This window comes from Grus americana, unplaced genomic scaffold (genome assembly GCF_028858705.1).
Source record: "Grus americana isolate bGruAme1 unplaced genomic scaffold, bGruAme1.mat scaffold_115, whole genome shotgun sequence".
In the NCBI taxonomy this organism is placed as follows: domain Eukaryota; kingdom Metazoa; phylum Chordata; class Aves; order Gruiformes; family Gruidae; genus Grus; species Grus americana.
In genome coordinates, this window is record NW_026561437.1 from 1 (window position 1) to 21470 (window position 21470).

The 21470-nt window shown below is 42.1% G+C and overlaps 1 protein-coding gene across 10 annotated transcripts; it reads right to left on the reverse strand.

Annotated features, from left to right (window-relative positions):
* Positions 1 to 399: 399 nt before the first annotated feature.
* Positions 400 to 21400, reverse strand: LOC129200430 (POTE ankyrin domain family member B-like). 10 transcript variants are annotated; one of them, XM_054811786.1, is made up of 16 exons: positions 20941 to 21400; positions 17091 to 17205; positions 16675 to 16848; positions 16460 to 16566; positions 15797 to 15934; positions 14862 to 15010; positions 11250 to 11300; positions 8376 to 8409; positions 8224 to 8293; positions 6909 to 6969; positions 5591 to 6561; positions 4744 to 4879; positions 3087 to 3148; positions 1991 to 2103; positions 571 to 599; positions 400 to 468 (listed from the first exon to the last, which is right to left on the reverse strand). In XM_054811786.1, the coding sequence occupies exons 1-16, from the start codon at positions 21159 to 21161 to the stop codon at positions 455 to 457; spliced, it is 2445 nt and encodes an 814-aa protein (XP_054667761.1). In that variant the 5' UTR covers positions 21162 to 21400; the 3' UTR covers positions 400 to 454. The 10 variants fall into 10 exon arrangements, 9 of the variants coding, with proteins under 9 accessions (XP_054667761.1, XP_054667760.1, XP_054667768.1 ...); XM_054811785.1 differs by having other exon boundaries at positions 8224 to 8296; XM_054811793.1 differs by lacking the exon at positions 20941 to 21400 and adding an exon at positions 20225 to 20898 and having other exon boundaries at positions 8224 to 8296.
* Between the last annotated feature and the right edge of the window lie 70 nt (positions 21401 to 21470).

Genomic DNA, 21470 nt, shown 5'->3' on the forward strand with positions numbered 1-21470 from the left:
TTTTTTTTTTTTTTTTTTTTTTTTGAGAAATTGGAAGGAAAGCGAACTTCAGGACGCCTGAAAGGGCAGGTATGGTGGACGAAGCCTGCGTAATGGAAGGGTATTTACAGTGTTGAATGCCAGATTAGAGGAAGGGCACAAATATGCAGACTTCTGCTCCCAGAACACCTTGCTAGAACCACTAATTTAATATTAGGAAAAACTTTGCAAGGATAGCGTGTCTGTCCATGAAAGAAAACTACAAAAGAGACTGCTAAAATACTTTCAATATCCTCTGCATCTCCTAAAACCAAATTCCTCCAACAGATCTGCAAAAACAAATAAATCCAATGCATTACTAAATACTTCTATCCAGAAAAGACTACGAAGCTAAACCCAGAACCACATGAAGCGAGTATTACCTGATTTCTGCTGCCTTTTTTTAGGAGAGGTTTCGCTCATTTCCAAAACAGATTCAGGAGCCTTCAGCTAGGAAAGACACAAGCCAATGATTAAAAAACAAATTCAAAGTAACTACATACTATTTAAGGAGCAGAACCAGTAGTCAGTCTGACATGAACAAATATTTACCTGGGAGTTGCTGGGTTTCTCTGGAAGGCCTGGAGGTGAAAAATGTTTTGAAAAGTGTTATTTTATTTAACTGAAGGTATCTTTGAGTCCATTCAACATCAGTAGTTTGTACACCTAAGTATTAGTTGCAAGCATTATTTCATCAAGAGTACTATACCTAACATTCAGTTTACCTCATCATACACCATTTGTATCAGTATAACAAGAAACGGACAATGCATACTTCCCATTGTGCCCCTGGATTTTAAAAAAATAATAGTCACAGAACTAGGATAATTCACGTGAAGCAACAAGGTCATGCTTGTCAACAGAACAACATTAAAATGTTTAGTCCTTTTGCGGAGCCGAGTCCTGCTTTCTAAAAGGATTATTTCAAAAGCCAAAGCTGGTCTGCTGCAAGGAATGATCATAAACCAGTTCAACAGCACTATGACTGTGATTATCCTACAAGCGTTTAGTGTGAGGAGTATTCTCCTTTCCATGATGGAACAGAGAAAGCATGGGTGCAGACACAGAAACCTCATATACGCGTCATTCGGTGAGGTAAAGACGAGCTAGTTCTCATCAGATTGTTCTGGTTTAGCTTGCAAGGACAAAAAAAAAAATAAAAGAAACAAACGTTGTTTGCTTGTCATCTGCGTTTATAGCAAATAGAAATACCTTAGAAAGATTACCATAATCACCTTTTATCGCCTTTTCACACGAATTTTAAAAAGTTATCTTAGTAGACTCATACAAAGCAGACTTCCACAACAACTACTCAACTAGCAGATTCACAAGCTCCCAGGAGCTCGTAAAGTTTGCTTCCAGCTTACTAAACTAAAATTGGATTAGCTTCTTCAGCTATTCTGTTGCACCTATACTATGAGCAGGACCAACAAACCATTTGTTAAAGGAGAAATCCTTCGGAAAAGTTCTACCCCAACCACAAAACTTCCCTGCCATCCTATGCTCCAGAGACAGTGTCACAAAGTACAGGCAGAAACCCTTCGCAACAAAACCTGAACTTTTAGTTACATTTTAGCTCCTAGGCAAAGCACAACAGAATGCTATCCAAAATTAAGCTAGGGAAAAAAACGCTTAGCCAGATCATAGCTTTCTTCTGCTGCATTATCCAAGAATATTTAAGTGTTCCGACAGGTCAGTCCTAAAACAGGTAAACTTGCATCCCTATGCAACGAGAACCTGAAATCAAAAAATACAAACGCGTCCAAAGGATGCCCATAACGCGAACAAGACAACCTCCTTTACAAACTGGCCAGCAGTGCTGTGATAACTGGTGTTCATTAACAAATACTAAGCACTTCATTGCTATAGCGCACACCCACACCATAACAGCATTCCTAAGACAGACACTGATAAAAGTTCACTTTAGTCTATAAATGCTTACAAACAAACATTTAGTCCACCAGGAAGTTACCATTGTTGTGTTCCCCTGAAGCAACCTGTGAGGACGCTCCACGTCTGTCTGCAGCTGAGAGCAACACACCGGACGATCCTTTTCTCATATTTTTCAGAATCCGTCTCTATACTCTAAAACACACGCATGAGAATTGGTACAAATGCATTTTCAATTCATTTCTATGCAAAAAGCTCCTGCTAAGCCAACTTGCATAGCACTGTATCAAGTATATTAGAGATGCAAAAACCTTGAGAAGGTCCTTGGAACGGACACATCGAGACAGAGTATATTGGAAAATCACAGCAGTTGTGTGTGTTTTCAGATCCCAGGCAAAAACCTCAAAACTCATCTCAACTACTCTGTCATCGCTATTCCCAATCACAAAGGTGATTTGGGTTGAACAAACACTAGCGAGACAAAGCTTACAGAAACTAAGACTACCTAAAACCAAATAATTTAGTCTTGTATATTTGAGAAGGGGGTGCGGAAGAGTTGATTTTTCCTCACAAGAAAAGCCAGAGGGGGTAAGCTACAGACCCTGCTTGTTTTCTTCCAGCCTATTACCACGCACAGAAAAAACTTAAAAGGGCAGACACAGCCAGCATGCGTCTATCTCTGTTGAACATGACTTTCAAAAAGGGCCAAAGTACACCTACAAAACATAGAGAGGATCTATTGAGAAGCAGCTAACTGTCTAGGTCGTAGACCCTAAGGGCAGCCACCGACCAAGTCAGCAGAACAGAGCTGTATGGTGAAAAAGCAACAATCCTGCCAGCTCCTCTGGAAAGCTCAGAGCATTTTAAGCAGCAAGAAACTTCACTGCTTCAATACTATACTAGAAACCAAACTCAAAGGCCAGTTGCTATGAGACCCAAGTCATTAACTTGACCTGACTTCATCCCGATCCTAACTGAACAGCTGGCCTAGAGCAGAAATATTTCAAGGGCCCCCAGTTACAAGCACATGGCAGAAGCAGGAGAAGAGGAAATAAGCCTTGTCAACAGTAGGGCCCAAGTCAAAAGCAAGCTCTCAAATGTTTCTGGATCTTACTCCTACCCTCCCCCTGCCCCCAGTGGGACACCCCCCACACCCCCGTGCCCTTCACAGAAAGTACCTCAGAATCCCAGGGAGATTCATCATCTTCATCCTCCTCTGCTCCCACTGGTGGCAGGGCACCTACAAATGAGGTAAGAAGAAGTGAGACACTGAGCGTTTGTATTTCACTCTGCTTTTCCCCATCAGTCAAACCCTGCATGCAAAGGATGCACAGTGATTCTACCGCTGAGGAAAAACTAAGAAGCGAGCGTTACTCAAACATTTCTTCACACCCAGCCACATCATGGTATTTCCTTTACATTGCCACCTCCTCTTGCCTCCTTTCCACCAGGAGATGGCTATGCACAACAGCTGACACAATTACAAGCCAATACCCAACACGTGTTTGGGTAACATTCAGTGAGACACTCCAGTATGCTGCAGTCCCGTGGTATACAGAGTTTAGGTCACCCGCTCTCCAGCCTACAGCTCCAGAATTTGGCATTTACTACCACTTCCCACTGCACAGGAGGTACCGTAGAAACACTATCCAAAACATCCGCACGCTAACATCACTAAAATCACCAAGAAACAATGCTCCTTTTGCAGTGCTACCAGCAAAGATCTTCCTTGCCAGAGAGTCCTCACCCTGCACCTTCCCAGAAGCTAGACACCTAAGCACTGCCATGCAAAAATACAGTAGAGGCTCACAGCACACACACTCACCCCAGACACACAAAAGTCACTTCTATCTCAGGATCCAAATCTCTTCTCTACCAGACAAACGTAAAGCTCAGTCTCAGTGGATTCCTGGCCAAATCAGACTGCCTTCACTTCTCTGTTTTAAGCTGCTCCATTAGGTAAAACTGATTCAGGAGTCACTCGTGGGGAGACACGCGTGCAAAGAAGGGGGAAGGAGCTGGAGACCAGCGAGGGCACCCACCTCAGAAGAGGACAACCACTGGTTCCAGCCTGGGCTTTACTTACCCCACGCCAAACACATGCTTACAGTAAAACGCAGAGAGACAGAAGAGCATGCACAGGCACAACACTTGAATACAGCAGGTTCTGCCAGGCCCCCTGTGTAGCGTTTGATCAGCAGCTACACATGCTCATGTGGTGACACCTACCACACGAAGCTACTCTCTGGAGGCAGACAATGGAAACAGTGCCTTCTCCTCCTGCTGCAAGACATGAGGTGGGGACCAAAATGCTCAAGTCTGAGCTGGTAATGCTTTCAAGCACACACAAGTGTGGCACCGGAGAGGCCTTCTACGTTTTAAAACTGGACAAACTGAGGCACTGGCACAGAACAGTTTTCTCTCAGGTTGTCTCAAATCTTTTCCAGGCTTCAGCCAAGAGCAACCACAGTTTTTTAAGCTGACAGCACAGGCCAGAAAGGGAAATACTACTGTCACACCCAAGACACTCTAGTCCCCTTCTCTTTCTCATCTGCGCACTTTGTTCAGGTCGTTTCAGGGAAAACACAGCAACAAAAGCAAGAACGGCAGCTGCTTCACGTAGCATCGTTTGGAATCCAATGCCACAATTTCAGTTCTTCAAGAATGAATGAAAAGGAACAAAAGCTGCTTTCCTTCTCTGCCAATGCCCACTAGGATTCACAGGCAAGGGGAAAAATTGGCTCAGAAGTCAATCACCCTTTTAGTTCTTTCACTCTGTATTAATATTTGTAGAGGAAGACTTGGGATCCATGTTTACCAACTCATTTCTCTCACCAGCATTGCCTTTTGAAGCATTGTGGACTTGATGGCTATCATTACAAATAGAATTTTTCACACTCTCAACAACTGTAGTTCGGAGCTCTTCACCAGTGTCTTCCTTCCCCTCTTCTTCCCGTTGAGGTGATTCTTCCTAAAAGAGATCACCCAAAACAGCTCGAAAGAGCAGAAACAAGCATTTTCTTCACTATCCATCGACAACTTGAAAAATACGTGTCTTGAGAGACAAAAAAGAGAAACTTTGTTGACCTTTGTTTTGCAAAGCCTTCAGTTTTTCCATGGGAATCTGTATGAGTAGATTGCCTAGTGTCTTAAGTCTCACCCTTGGTTTTGCAAAGCCCCTGAGAAGCACTTCCTCATGTCAATCTAACTCTAGCTTCACTTTAATTACATCATTCTGGAACACATTCCTTCTTTTCACCTACTTTGCTCCAAGGAAAAATCACTAGCTTCCTGCTCTCAGTCTTCTTCAAACTTCCTGTTGTTTCCTCACTTTCAGCCATCACATCATGAATTTTACTAAATGGCAGTAAATCTTCACAGATAAAATCTGTACATACAACTGAGAAAAATGTGATTCCAGAAAAAGTCTACCGCCTATTCTTTTTCCTGCAAAACCACTGTAGCTAATAGAAAAAAAAATATTGAAAATACTGCCTAATATTATTCTCATACCTAAGAAACTGCTTTGGCTAGGTGTAAGACATTTTCTAATATCAAAAAAGGATAATCAAAAGACGGATATATGTGAACTATTAACAGAAACCCAGTTTACCATTTGTTTCTTACCTATATTACCCTTAGAAAATATCCTGATGGGATTTAATCATCCTTATATACTTACTTTGGTGCTTGAGTGAAATGCTGCTCTTAAATTTTCTTCACACCTATTTGAGTGCAAGCTTTCACTTTGTTTCAGTGCTTCACAGACTTTATCATCTACTTGTTCATATTGCTCTTCTTCGGTATCTTCATCATCCATGTGTTCAAGAACAACAGAGTTCTGTCTTTGACTTTGAAGCCTTAGGTTTTTTGCTGCTGACGAAGAATTATTACCACTTTCAAAGTCATCACCAAAGTTCGACTTTTTCTCTTTAAGACCACAACTATGTGAGAGAGGCTGAAGTAGCTCTTTTTTACAGCCTGTCATTTCAGAGTCTGCCAAAAAGGAGTCAGCATTCTTGTGAAACTTCTGAATCATGCTTTTCCTGCCCCAGCTTTCTTGTGTATTTTGCAAATTATTTACATTTTGAAAGACAGGTTGTTTTGGTACTGACTTGCAAGATACTTCGTTATTCATTCTCTTTGGAGACATGGCAGTTACATTTTCCTGCAGCCTTTCAAAACACCCAGCTATAAAAGACACAGGAGTATCAACAGATTCCTCCACCTCTTCATCAAGTTCTTTACTTATTTTATCATCATAGACATCTCCAGTTCCACACTGAGCTTGCCCTTCAAACTTAGCATTACTAAAATACTCCAATTTCTGATTAATTTTCCGTTTAGGTTCTGATTTCTCTCCCTGCTCCTCCTCCAGTATGTCATTAGACCGAGTTTCTTCATCTTCCAGATCTTCATCCTCTTCATCCTCCTCCTCCTCCTCAGAATCTTCATCATCATCATCTCCATTCTCATTTTCATCATCATCCTTCTCCTCCAATTCTTCTTCCTCAAAGTTGCTTCCATCTGAGACATCTTGATTCAACAATTCTCCACGTACTCCTTTGTTCAGGTTTGCATGTGACGGGGTTCTTTGTTTGAGGCGGCTCTTTGGTGTCTTAGGACTTTCAATTTTAGAACCATCACCATCATCTTAAAGCAGAAGGAAAAATACATGTGAACAAAAGAAGTTATGTAAATAGCAACAGGCATGTTACCAGATTAATGCACAGGAGAGGAGTTGTCTGGAAAACAAGTCAGATAGGGGATGATCAGGATGGAGGAAGGACTTGAACAGGGACAAAGGCTTAGGAGGGTATTAATATCTTTATTTTAATGATATGACTTATTTATTTCTGAAATGATTAAGTGATGTGCTTTCAAAATGCTACTTTGCTTATTTACTATAGCAAAAAAAAAAAAAAACCCCAAAAAAACCTGCTTAGCAAGTCTACTTTTATGTATCAGTATATCATGCAATCTTTTTCCAAATAGCTTACTGTTTTTCCTGAACAGCTGGGAAGCTTTCATTAGCAGTGTCAAGTTTGGCTTCTGCAGCTTCTATAAATAAAGATTTAGTTAAGAAAAAAAAATTAAACAATAACAACAACAAATCCTTTGTTCACATCAAATCTTGATCAGTAAATATAATCAGGCTGTCGTTTTGATAGTGCTCAGGTGCTGGCTCCATTCTATACCTCTAACTACACAAACACTCCTCACATATGCAATTCAGAGACTATTTCACCTCAAAACACTGTTCAGGTACCCTTCTGCAAGTTGTTTCCAAAACACTGTTTACATGCATAACAGCTCTAAAAATCTGTTTTTATGTTTGTAATACTTAAGTAAAAATTCAGCTATATTTAGGATCGCTGTTTCAGGATGCTTACTTGCAAATACACAGAACGCAAGTAACTTAAGATCCCTAGACTTCATGCATAAATTAGTCCCTGCAAGTACACTTACCAAAATACTCCTAAATTTCACAATCATACCAGAAAAATGCATCGTTTCTATTTAAATCAGTGCAAGAACATGAAATCATGTTAAAACTAAACATGCTTGCATCTCCAGCATTACAGAATGGGTTGAAGTACCACACTCAGGTTCCTCATCACTGCACAATCCCAGTGCAACAGAATAGATGCTCCAGACATCACTGTGGAAGTTGATAATTCTTCAGAACATTAATAAAAACAGTAGCCGCGAGAGCTTGTAGCTGACAAAAAGAATACTACTCAAGCATTCAAAAAAGAGGGAGAACATGCAGTGTGAGATTACATGCAAGCACAGAATGCCATCTCATAGAAGAAAATAGACAACCCATTTGAGTAACTCATCCACTGAGTGCTCTTGAAGAACCTGACAAGGAGGAAAGGAGAACTAGGTGATGAAGGATTTCAGAAGGTCTTGATAAATAAATGCCCTTTGTCTTTAGCAGTTAGGATTCTATCACCAAATTCACAGGAAACAATAAATGTTTGGTGAAGAACAGAATAGGTTATAAGAAGTAACTTAGAAACTTTTAGTGTCTGCAAGTCTGACTCAAACGAACAAGAACAAATGAAACAATGTGGTTGTTTATCTTGTCACCTATTGCTCTTTTGCCCCAAACCACAAATCTACTGCATGCTCTGCCACAGCTACAGGTCTTTTAGGAAAAACTCACAGCAGAAGAAAGGTTGGCAGGCCAGAGACTGCTTCTAAGGAGAAACAACATTGGCTGGAACCGCAGTTTCTTTCAATCCCAGAGAAAACTTGCCTTCAAATCACTTATTTCTCAGGACTTTTTTTCTTGTAAATGTACCATACCTTGGGGGTAAAATCGAGTTCTTCTTCCTCAGAAGTATGCCAACTGTCATCACTCCCCTCTTTCTCAGAGCTTCTTAAAAAGTAAAGCAAAATGAGTACTGTGTCTCTCAAATCATTCCTCAGATCACCATTAGATATTTTTAAAGTCTTACCTGATTGAGTCTCCTTGGGAAAAGTCATCTATTGCTGTTCAAACATAAATTGACATGTTGAAATTAGATTCGGCATGCTAAAAATTAACCAGCACACAAAAACATTTAACATGGACAACTCTACAGGTCATAACAGAATGAAAATCTGGGTAGTCAATTCCACACAAGACAGCATGAATGAATGCATTTCCAAAACAACTGCTTTTTCAAGCCCTACCGAACTAAACAAAGAAAACAAAAAAAGACCAGAGTTATATCTCCTTTGGACTCTTACACCTGGAGATTTAAGAAACATCTCTAAACCAAAAAAAAAAAAAAAAAAAAGCATAGCATGAATATGCTGTGTTAGTAAACAGTTAACAAAATGGTGGTGGTTTAACAAGACAGTTAGTAAATGAACCGCCGAAGTACTCATATTACACACATGAGTACATATCATATGCAGAGACTTTACTATTTTATCTAACATCATGCTATATACTACACTATCTGCTGCTCTACCCAGTTACAGATTATTCTGAAAAGGTAAAGAAAAATCAAACAGCATAATCAAGATCTGAAGCTTGTCCTCAGGTAGAAGAATCACCTCTACAGCGATTCTACTACTAGTTCTCTACACTGCACCAAAAAAGGTATTCAACAGACAAAAAAGGTATAACCTGGCATTCTATACTACACTCCAAGCTTTCATCAGTGTTATGAAGGCGACTTGCACAAAGGACCACAGGGATAAATCAGGTCATAAGGGACCTCAGGAAGCCTCTTAGCCAACCTCCTCCTCAAAGCGGGTTCAGCTATAAGGTCAGATAAAGTTGCTTAAGGCTTTATCCAGTTTGGTCTTGAACACCTCCAAGGAGGGAGGCTGTACAACCTCTGTTTTACTGTCCTTACCATGGTGAAGCTTCTCCCATCCAATCAGAAACTCTCTTGTTTCCACTTACGCCTCTTGCATCGCTGCCTCCTGTCACGTGCCACTGGGAAGCACCTGGCTTCTTTGTCTTATCCTCAGATGTACTGGAAGCTGCTGCTACATCCTCTTCAAAGTCACCTCTTTGAGGCAGAACAAGCCCAGTTTCCTCAGCCCCTCCTCAAAGTGCAAGTACTCCTGCCCCTGATAACTTTGATGGCCCTCCACTGAACTTGCTCACTGTTAAAAAGACCAATCTCTCTTGTACTGGGGGCTTAAAGTCATACCCAGGAAGCTGGACGCAATCCAGTGAGTACCAAGTAGGGTGCATCATCACCTTCCTCAGTCTCTTGGCTATGCTGCTCTTAATACAGCCCAGGGCACTGTTGACCTTCTCAGTTGCCAGGGCACCCTGCTGGCTCATGCTCAGCTTGCTCTCTGCCAAGATGGACCCTCTGGGCCTTCTCAGCAAAGCAGCTCTCCAGCCAGGCAATCCCAGCACGTTTTGTAGCAAGTGGTTGTTCCTTTACACATGCGTGACTTTGCATTTGCCCTTGCTGAATTTCATAAGACAGGCCTGACAGTCCGTTCACCCAGCTTGTCGAGGTCCCTCTGAATGGCAGCACTGCCCTGAAGAGTATCTACTCTTCCCCTCAGTTTGGGACCATTTGCAAACTTGATGAGAGGGTATCCTAGGCACATCGCTGATGTACTAAAGAAATCCAAACTCTAGGAATCCAGCCTGAAGAGTGCTAAAACTTCTCTACTATCAACAACTAAGATAAAATAAAAGGCCTCTTCAATTCCCAAGACAGAGGGTAACAAACAAACAAATATAACCTCCACATAGTAGCTATTTCAGTGTTCCTCAAGTTCTCGATAACTAATTCTTGCTAAATATCATAACAAAATGAAGTTGCTCATAAATAGGAGATTGGTGACCTTCTATAAAGTCATATGATGATAACCAAACCAAGGTCTTGGACAAAACCATTAAAGGAAAAAAGAAAACAAAGGCATGTCTTGCCTGAAGACTTCTCCTCTACTACCAGCAAATAACAAATGAGCACAGAAATTTTGTTTGTCCTCAAGACAGGGTTTATATGGGAATTTTGAGTACATCTCCTGACCTGAACAGGACTTTCAGACAACAAAATACAGTGTACATGTTCAGTGTAGACACGTCATGTGGACAAAATCTAGAAGCTGAAACTTCCAGTGTGAGTACAAGCTAAAACACTTAAAATACCAATACAGTCTTCGATTTTTAATGTTTCCTATTACAAACATGAAGTATTTAAAAATATTAATTAGTTTTACATGCCACAGTTTTCTGTTAACTCAGTACCAGCAGTCTAACCTACCTGCTAACCTCCCAAGCTGAATAAAAACCTCTCTCTCAGAACTGGGTGGATAGTGTGGAGCAGTTATAAACTCTTGGCAGGTGACTTCAGTTATGTTTTCAATTAGTACAGTTATAATTAAGCAAACCAGCTGGGTAAGTTATCTGAACTTTTGCTTTCACTGTATAGCAACTTTGAGCAATGATCAAAACCAGGTCACATCATCCTTTAGAAGGCAAGAGAGAAAGTTCATGAGCTACCTTTCAGACAGACCTTGATGCCCTACTATAGAAATGGGATCTAGAAAAGCAGTCTCTGGGGATTGTTTGTTTCCACTTTAATTGAAGTCCGCTTCCATTTGGGAGTAACAGAAGACCATATTTAAAAAAAACAAACAACAAACTACTACCACTAATGACACAAAGCAAACACTCAATTCAATAATAAAGGACCCATGCAAAACATGCAAACAAATAAGAAGTGCCCAAAGCCTGCTCTCAAATTTAATTTATAAAACCAAACCCATCAAAACAGGGACATCCAGGACAATAAACATCATAGACGTGTTAATATTTGTATTTCATACGACATGTTTCATATTTGAAATGCTACTGTATAGAATACCTTTCCTTGATTTTCCTGTTCTTGATGTCTGGTTAGGAGATTGTTGCATTCCTATATCCATTTAGGAAAAGGCATGGAAAGGATAGATGAAACAATAACATCAGAATAAATTTAAATTCCCAGAAATTTGGAAAATGTCATCAGTACCTCAACAAAGCTATAGCAATGGGAGAACGTACCGTGACTATCAGTCTGCTCTACAGTTATAAGTGGTAGAAACAAAACCAATCTACAGAACTCTACTCTCAAGGGACAGTGCCAAACAGTATAACTTAATTTACTTGCTCCATGTGAAACACACACATTCCAATATTTTGAAATAAACAGATTATCAGAAACGTACTCTATTGCCAACTTTATATTTCCCTCAACTTGACTAGTCCTTATCTAGCACAGACCACAAATGCAATACCTTCATATCTGTAGACTGCTTTATACATACAGCACACTCAAAATCCCTCTAAGCATCCCAAAAATCCTTAGGTGCCAACACCTAAACTTTAGAGTTACGCTGTCCAGAAATTTTGAAGGAAATCTTGGCACTCAGTACTCACACCACTATGCAACTTGGAGCCATTATATTATTTACATTCACTCATCTCAAGTCAGTTTTAGCATGTTTGTTATCCCTCGCTAAAAAAAAAAAAAAAAAAAAAAAAAAAAAAAAAAAGCAACCCAAAAACTTGTTGCCTTAAATCAGGTCACCTTAACAGTGTGTCGGTGCCTGATGCAAACATAGGCTCCTCCTACCTCAGTATGAAGACAAGAGAGTCCTGCGTATATTGATTTGACCATGCTGAACTGTTCCCACACAGAAGCTATGCCACCAGCCAAAACACAGACAGGACAAGTAGTCAGAATGACTACCATGTTCCCCCAGGGCTATAGGGCAGGCCACAACTGGACCAAAATGGGTGCATTGACTGGTGCGAGTGTCACGCACGTACGCGTGTGCCTATGCATTTCTGTGTCTTGTGGAATAGCAGTTTGAGGATATAAATCACTATCCACCTGCTCTACCCATCCTACTTAGTAAAATTTTATACTTTAAGTCAATGAATGGTATGGTTCTGTTACCGCAGCTACCCGACACCACATTTCTTTGTGACAAGGCCATAACATGGAATGGATGTGGCAAAAGGACTCCTATTGAAGACATGCACTTAAAGAGTTAAGAAAGGACCTCAAAATGCTTTCTCATCCCTTCTTCATTTCTCAGTTTTCTTAAAAGGTGATACAGGACGACTTTTCCTGGCCTTGGGAGATGTAAATCACACTGAAGCACTTATTTCTTTAAGAGCTCTACAATGAAAAAACAACAGTTTCTGCAGGGACTCGGGGAAACACTGAAGAAACAATGCACTAACATGCAGTGCAGTAGCAAAAAAAAAGTTGCCACTGCACACATACTAAAAATTCAGATCCTCGCCTTTAGAAAAAAAATGCATAATTATTATTTTTTGCCAAAGAAATTCCAACTTCATATCTAAAAAGTCTGTCATTCGATATGCTAGGGTTGGAATCCATTCTCTTGGAGGCTTTTGCAAACTTGTCTGTGATTAATAAAAAGGTTCACGTTCTGACAAAAAGTAAACATCCAAATAAGCATGAGCCAACTTCTTAAATATGCTGACTTGCTCATTAGAGGAGAATATTTGAAGACATTTCAGCTAGTGCAAAAGCAGCAAAAGGAACAAGGACAACACTGAAGATCCCAGAACAGTGGTACAGAAGAGCAAAAGAAAAAAACAATTTCAAAGTGGATGCTTCTCTGGTCTCTCAAGATCATCCCAGCTTCTCCTCTAACAGCAGCTTCAAAGCCTGTTACTGCAGCATATCAAAGGGACTCTCAGCATGCAGGAGCTGTGCTTTGTGGGTGCAAGCCAGAGACTGCAGAATTAATGCCAATAAATGTTCCCTATATGCTACTAATCTCTCTCGCTCAACATGACGGCGTCATCTTTTAAGAGACTGAGCACAAGAAAAGGATTCATACTACTCAGAAGAAAAACGAGCCCTACTAGAAGCAGACTGAGAACAGAGCATACTCTTTCTCCTCCCAAGTCCTTAAGCCACATAACTTACTATGCCTCTTCAAATGAGGATAAGAAGTCACCATTTCCCATAATATTGGGGACTTATATTTGTAGTATCATAATTTTCAAGGAATGAGGCAAATTATTTGGCTCAAGAACCCATATTTCCCTGAGGCTATGTCACTTATAGAATCATATAACAGTATTATTTTTCAGGCCACATATTATTTTAAAATAACCCAGGCCTGTCAGCCATTACAATGTGGTACCACAGGAATTATCTACATGCACAGGAGGCAGAAACAGTGCTGTTTGGGCAACAGCAACATTTTGCTGATTCAACTACCTGTACCAAGCCCTTTCCAAAAAATTAAAAATAAAATAAAATTCTTCCTTCAATCTATGAAGAAACTTTACAAGTCTCCAACTAGATCAAAGCCACTGTTCCCAAGTCAAAGGAACAAAATTTGACTCTAAATTAAATTCCCATATCTGGGAAAAAATCAGTGAGGAAAATATATCCCACGTTTTGCTCATATTTCTTGACATATTTAAAAAAGGAGTAATGAACTGTGTTTGAACACTGTCTGCTGCCTATTTGCCACATAGTTTTAACACCCATAAAAAGCCCCAGAAAGAATAAAACATCCCACTGTAAGGCCTGAGATGTAAAGTACAAGACGATTTCATTTATATTAAAATATTAATTTTCTACGATTCCTCTAGGGCAATGTGAGCTCATAAGTATAGACTGGACTTTAAAAACTCACTGAAGGAGTTAATGTTTTGATCACAAGACAATTTAATGGTTTTTCTGTATCACAAGGTAATAGGGATTTTTTTTAAAGTTTATTTCATACAATTACTGAAAGTGGAAGAAAAGCTGTATTTTTATTGTAAATCAAACTATGTCCAATAAGATACGGTATACACAGACACTGCATTGATGTTGCTAACAAAGTTACTTTTCCAAGACAATTTTTCCTAAATACATCTCTATAGGTCCTACACAGAAACAATTGTAACTGATGCTGGAAATGAGTCACTGGAAGGAGCTTAGTGCTGGTGAAACTATTAATATTAAAACCACAACCACACAAACTCAGTGGAAATCAACTAGATATATCTTCCTGCTAACTCATCTGTTGCTTCCCAGATGAACAAGTACTCAGGATGAACCTACTGCTTTTGCAATTGGATTTTCAAAATCTGAATGCCCATCTATAGGTAAAAGTAGACACCTGAAAAACAAAACCACTCTCACCTTAGTTCCTTCCCTGTTCCCTTCTCTCTCTATAGGAAAACCTATATAGACAGGCAATCTGACAGGTAGAAGGCAACAACCCCATAAGGAGACAGACATGTAGCACACAAATCACAACTGCCTTCACAGCCTGACAAGAAGCACCTCCAGCTAGCAACAAATAAGCATGTTCACAAAACTTCTTGTGCTACCCCATCCAATGCCTCCACTAAATGTCAATGGCGAACACACTAAGTGTTAACAATACCAACCACCTAAAGAAAAGGCCATAGTGATTCTCCTCGTAAGCTCCTCTGTGGTTAAGGATCCTACCTCCTCTGTCCATAGCAGGTGCACCCAACGTAAAGCCAGCAGCTCCCGTCCGGTGAGGAGTGCTAAGTACCGTGATGCCTTGTGCACCACCTGCAGAAGCTTCTCCTGTGTTTTCCCCGTCTGTGTATTCTGCCAGTTGTTCACTAAGACTATATAAAAAAAGAAAGGAAATATATTTGGTAGAAATAACCACATACTTCCATATACCATTTAATAGAATAATTAACAGCCACTTATTATCCATCCTACACATATTCATAGCCACATGAATTCATATACGTGTATGTATTTGTTAAGGGTAATACACACAGAGCTTATTGCATGACTATTACATACTTCAATATTCGCTACAGTCATGTTCATTCTACAGATGCATATTCACACCTACGAAGTTATTAATTCCTGCTTGGTACACTTGTTTCAGCCTAGCTTTTAAGCACATATAACCACCTTAGAGAAGGAGCGCTTGTGGGCACAAAGCTATGAATAAGAGGAGTAAAACTGCTTAAGATTTTAAACAAAAGAGATATCAGTTAGATCTCCTCTAAAACAAAAGTCTGGTAGTTCCTGGTCATTGTAGTGGAAGTCAGTAAAGACAACGGTGCTGGTCTGGGGAGAGGGTTTACGTGCATTTCAGTTTGCCAAGTTCCACCTCTGGATAACTGTAGGATACAGACACTGTGTAGAGTTTACATTGGGCGGATGTGAGCTTAGCTACAAAACCTGAAATCTAACAGAGAATTCTGGGCAGAAATTTGCCTCAACTTCCAAATTAACACTAGACATAGGAATGATACATATCAGAAGGCGTCACTCGGCACAGCTTCAAGACAGGTCTCAACATACCATTAAACCTTGGTGCCTTTACCAAAAAGGTGTTAAAAAGCCACACTGATAACTGACAACTCATTCTAATGATAAAGTTAAAAATTTACCTAGAATATCCATGAATAACAGCATAATCCTCAGCTGTCCATCCCTGACTGTCTTTATGGGAAACATCAGCACCATACCGAAGAAGAACTTTTATCAAATTAAGCTCCCCGCCAGAAGCAGCAGTCATAAGTGGGGTTCTGAAGCATTGAAAAGATGATATGAAATAGATTTTTTTTTTTTTGAGAGCAAATAGGAATAAAAATAATTACAGTGTCTGTGTAAAATACAGAATTTTCCCCATCATCTTAAAATGAACAAAAGACAAAGCAGTTTTCATTACGTATTAAGAGCAACAATAAAATGGGAAAGGGAGTCAAAACAATTAAATGTTCAATCTTCAGACAGCCTCCACATAGATAACACATACAAACGATGCTGCTATGCAGATGTTTTTTCAAATTGAGGCAATGCTGCTGAGCTAATGACATGTTTCTTGCCAGAAGGGCCACCAGAGACAATGCCTTCTTGCAATCCTCAGTGCAGAAAGCATCCACTGAGGTATGACAGCAGCCAAGTGCAGACCTGCTTTCACAAGTCACACAGAAATAGCTCCTTCTGTGTGGCTCCCTGGTTTTTTTTTCAGAGCTCATTCTCATGTCTCTCATCAATCCAACCTGGAGAATATTAAAGAGACCCACGAAGAGTTTTGACAAAGCCCTCACCTTTCACACTGATCTCGAGCATGCACATCAGCTCCTTTTTTAAGGAGCAACTCTACTATCTCTTCATGATGTTCAGAGACAGCAAGAAAAAGCGGGGTATATCCCTCCTGAAAGGACAGATAAATAAAGTTAAAAATCAAAATAAGAAAAACTCTTCAAGAGAAATATTAATGCAACTTTTTGAAAGAATTTCCTTAACAAATATAAAAGTTTACCTTATTGTGAGCGTCAATATTGGCATTATGCTCAAGTAACAGCCCTGCTACAGATGTATTAGGAGATATGACAGCGAGGTGAAGGGCAGTGTTGCCATCAGCATCTGCCAGATTCGGGTCAGCACCATGCTCTAGCAGAATAGCCACACACTCTTCTTGCTGGCACTGTACTGCCTGGGAACAGCACACAAAAAAGAAAGAACTTCCAGCATTTACATTTCACTCCGTTACAATTTCCCCACCTTCCCACTGCTGGAAAATAAGAGCACCTGCAAAGATTAGCTAACATATCCCTATTCCATGCCAATCACAATATGCATGTTTCGACACAGGTCTATGTAAAGAATCCTGCAAGATACATCATTAGTGCATAATCAGTAAGTCACGCTTACAAGAACATAACATACGCCACATACCTTCATCAGCGGTGATCTGTTATCATTGTCAAGAAGATTTAGTTTACACTTGTTTTCCACTAGATATGTAACAACATCCACATGGCCACTCGCACAAGCGAGGTGCAGAGGTGTCCTAAAAATTTAATATATTAAATTAGCACAGACAATTAAAGCAATCATTTCAAGCTGTGATAAATGGATATGACCACAAGTTTCACTTTGCAAAAAGCAAGCTTAAGACAGACTTCTCGTTCAATTACCAGTAACAGCAGTTGCACACCAAATGCCTGAGGCTGCCTAGCAAAAAACCCCTCCGCATCGTCTGCTTAGTAAGGTGACATTTCCTTCACTGTAGAACTGAATTGGCACAAACAGGTTCCTCTGTCCAGGCACTGGTCACTGCCTCCAGCAGGACTACACATATGGCACAGCAGAGACCAAAGCCTGGGAATCGGAGGACTACGGCAAGTAAACCTCTAAGTTCTTCTATGATCATTCATGTGCCAGAAGTGTATCACAGAGGTAGGAGATGGGTTTTATAACAAGAATATTAGTGTTTCCCTGCACTTTGATAATTTCTGCTTTTTCTTCAGCTTGCTTACTACTGCAGCAAAACCAAGAACATGCTTGCACCAAAGCGCCACTGATAACTTGTAGGAAACGAGACAGCAGAACACTGCCATCCTGACTGCAGGAAAGTAAATGTTTGGCCTTCCTGACGTGGATAACAACTATCATAGTCATAAAAAGCCTACTACAGAGGAAGTGCTCTCCAAGGAGGGAATACTGTGTTTCCACAATACATGACAAGCATAAGAAAATTAAACTTTTTTCTTCAAGTAAAGCCTTGCCAGGCAGAAAAGGGCTCCTTCAAACCACAGAACATCTTAGGCCTAATGTCAATTAACCAGCATACTTGTACCCAAAGACACAATCACCCAGAAAGTCCTTGCCTGTGTTTCCCCCTAAATCACAGGCACAAAGCATCACTAACTTCACCCTGTGCAGAAAGCAAAGTGCCTGCTGCTCTGCAGGACACCTGTGCCAACAGAGCAGGAGACAAGCTAGAAAACAGCTGGGACCTTTCTCCCCTGAAGGTGATGCAATAAAAATCCTGCAGTTCCTTAAGAACTGAGGGGAAAGCCAGCACTAGTTTTGAACTGCATCACTGTGGGTGGGTCCTCCTCTGTACTTAGGAAAGCTCAACTAACCTTGCAATTGGTTTAGTACCTTGCTGAGAGACACGAACCAAAAGGCTCACTGGCTAGGTGGGAACAGAAAGGGAGAGGTACACAAATGCAGTGGCATGTGATGCAGAAACAGAGCAATTTGTAATACAGATATTCTTGTTACAGGGCAGCTGATGAGCATCCTCCATGGCAACAAGGATGAGGACAAGAAAATCACAAGACTTCCAAAAACTTGTAATGTCTTGCTACAGACAGGGAACAGACTGAAGCATCAACAGAAGAGTCCCTCAAGAACAACTACCTCCACTTTTTGAGAAATTTCCATATACGTATGCATGATCCTTCATCTCTGAAGAAATGACTCACTGAGACTATCTGAAAGCTAACCAGGACTGGTTATGAAGGAGTCCATGATCACCTAAAAGCTGCTACTACCAAGCACTGGGAAACATGAAAAGCCTGAAGAAGTCACTATCCGCTTTGCAAACAGAAGACTTCAGAAAACCTGCATACTTCTTGCTGCCCTCCTCAATCAAGTGGCTCAGTCTGCCAACAGGAAAGGAGATTGCTCTACTTGCAACAAGACCTGCTGAGCTCCATAGAAGATCCACTTCAGGGAACAGGCTGGCAGAGAACATCAGAGTGTTCAGAGTTGCCTGTCCCCACAAGAAGCTTCCAGTAACACCAAAGCTGTTCTGCCACCCAGCCCTGGGAACCCTGCCCAGACTCCGCTCCTCCTGCTGCTGCAATCCTACGCTGATCACCCATGGGGTAGAAGAGAACTGCTCATGCCTGAGATGCTGCAGAACAACCCCACTGGGAGACCACAGGGAAATAGCAGGTTGGTGGCACACACTTCCAATGGAACTTGAGCCGACAACCCAGCAGCTACAAGATAAGCAAAGAAAAGCTGTAGAGTTCACTCTGACAGGCAGCTGACAGGGTAAATCTCTCAGTGATTAGCTTTGACCCAGGATTCATGACTAGCTGGCATTGTGCCTACAGCGTGTCCAAATCTGTGCTGAGTTTTGCTCATCTCTTTCAGCAAGGCTGAAGGCTTTGCTAGACCACCTCTGGAAAGCTACCTGCTGCCAACTGATGCTGTTCCCAGTGCATTTTCTGAGAGGTCCTATGGGCTACAGGACCCACTTTATGGAAGGAGCCTGTAGGTGTGATACTTGCCATGTCCCTGGTGCAGGATTTTGCTTTTGGAAATCCTGAAGAGCAAAACTGAGATATTAATACGAACAACGCACACATTTTAGCCATTACTTCCCACATTTCCTATTCTTCAATTCTATTTCCCATGATGTCAACTCTTCCAGTCCCTGGAGGACATGATGAAGCTCTGAAACAATTGCATCTGGTGGTCAGTGACAATACACATCACACCCACAAGCACTAAGAGGGCATAGGTGGTCCTGCAACCCTCATGGCTGGCATAGTCTACAGGGGCTGCAGCAAGCAGGCAGACACTCTCCATTGAATCCCTCTCAAGTAAGCTTTTCGAGCAGCAGGCATTGTCCTGTCATACCATCACAGTGTTCTAGCCTACATACACTGCCTTGTCTCTTGGCTTTCTATTATAACACTGATAATAATAGCGTGACACACAGAAGGAAAATCTTTCCAGAGGAAACAAACCTTTTTAACAAGATGAACTTAAAATGCAAAAGCTAGACAAATTTCATACCAGGGTCTGCTAAGACCTGATGACCCACTGAATCAGCCAGAGTGAAAGAAAAGGTAGTAAGAAAAGAGGAGGGGAAAAAAAAAAAAAAAAGAGAAACATTCAGCAGCGATTTCCATAAATGCCATTGGGCACCTTGACTCAGGCAGCTGGAATATGCACAAAACATACTCAGTCCACCTTAAACTGCATCCTCCAACTCCATCTGCATAAAAGAATACTGACTGGCAACACTCAGGCACACAACCCACATTACTAAAGTGCATGCTTACCATGCTCTTCCTTACTTCTACAAATCTAGGTGGGTTTAGGTGTTTCCACGGCAACAAGCTAGCAGGCTGGCAAAAGTCCAGTCTTCAGGATAGACAGCCTAGGAAGCTGAGCTACTCTGATAAAACCAGCATCTCTTCAGAATATCACGAAGGTTTTGACTCCAAGTCTTTTCAGAAAAGGCATTAAAGGGTTGACACATACAAGACCCAAACACTTTGGTCCATTCCCTTATGCTTACAATGGACCACTAGGAGCTATGCTGCAGCCCAGGGCTTCTCCTTACGAGATAATTGCCAAGTATTTGCTGTGCTTGATTAAAAAACCTACACAACAATACCTGCCAGAAGCAGCAGCTTTTCCTGTAAGTCGCTGCTCACATCTTCCAACCTAACTTCCAACAACTTCCTTAGGCTGCTGCCAGCTCCCTTCCACTCCTGCGCCCCCGGGCAAAGAAATAGGTCTCCGGGAACGAGGGCACTGAGGAGGCCGGGGCAAAAAGGGTAAGACGACACTTGGATGCCAGGCCGAATTCAAGGGCTTGTGGCAGCACAGGCCTGATTCCCACACCCAGCCGAGGGCTGAGCTTGGCTGCGGAGCCAACTCTCCTGCTCCTGGCGGGGAGCTGCCGGGGGCTGCGGCTGCACCTGCGGCTCCTGACACCGCCGGGACCCCCCGCCCCGCCTCAGCGCCCGCCCGGCGCCGCTTCCCCCCTTACCGCTCCGCCTTGTCCCGCCCGTCGATGCCGTGTTTCTTCAGTCCCTGCCGCACCCGGGCCAGGTCGCCGCTGGCGGCCGCGCGGTGCAGCTTGCCCAGGTCCTTCTGCCGGAGCTCGTAGGCACCGGCGGGACAGGGCACGGAGGCGCTGCCGGACGGCGGCTGCCCCTTCCTCTTCCTCCCGAACCCGAACCCAAACCCAAACCCAAAAAACCTCTTCATCCCGCGGCAAGGACGCGGGCACGGTCCCGCCTCAGGGGAGCGACGGCGTGGGGCACCCGGCGGGCTGTGTCGGGCCCCAGGCAGGGACAGGGGAGCGGAGTCCCCGGCAGCGCCCTCGGCCCGGTACAGCTATCGCGGAGAGAAACAAACCACCGGCGGGCTGCCCGGGCAACAGAAGCAGCGCGCGCCGACGCAACCGCCCACCCAACAACACCGCTCGCGCAGGCGCGATCGAACCGCGCCGGGAGGGTAGAGGGTAGCTCCGCCCACCGCGCCGGGAGTGCGGGTGTGTCCGCGCATGCGCGGCCT

What these genes read in the sequence shown, in the direction of transcription:
- LOC129200430 (XM_054811785.1), bottom strand. Translation starts at nt 21,161, where the DNA reads ATGAAGAGGTTTTTTGGGTTTGGGTTTGGGTTCGGGTTCGGGAGGAAG. An exon ending in GTTATTCATGGATATTCTAG is followed by an intron (nt 15,011 to 15,796) that starts GTAAATTTTTAA and finishes TTTTTTATATAG; the next exon opens with TCTTAGTGAACAACTGGCAG. An exon ending in CATTTCACTCAAGCACCAAA is followed by an intron (nt 4,880 to 5,590) that starts GTAAGTATATAA and finishes GATCTCTTTTAG; the next exon opens with GAAGAATCACCTCAACGGGA.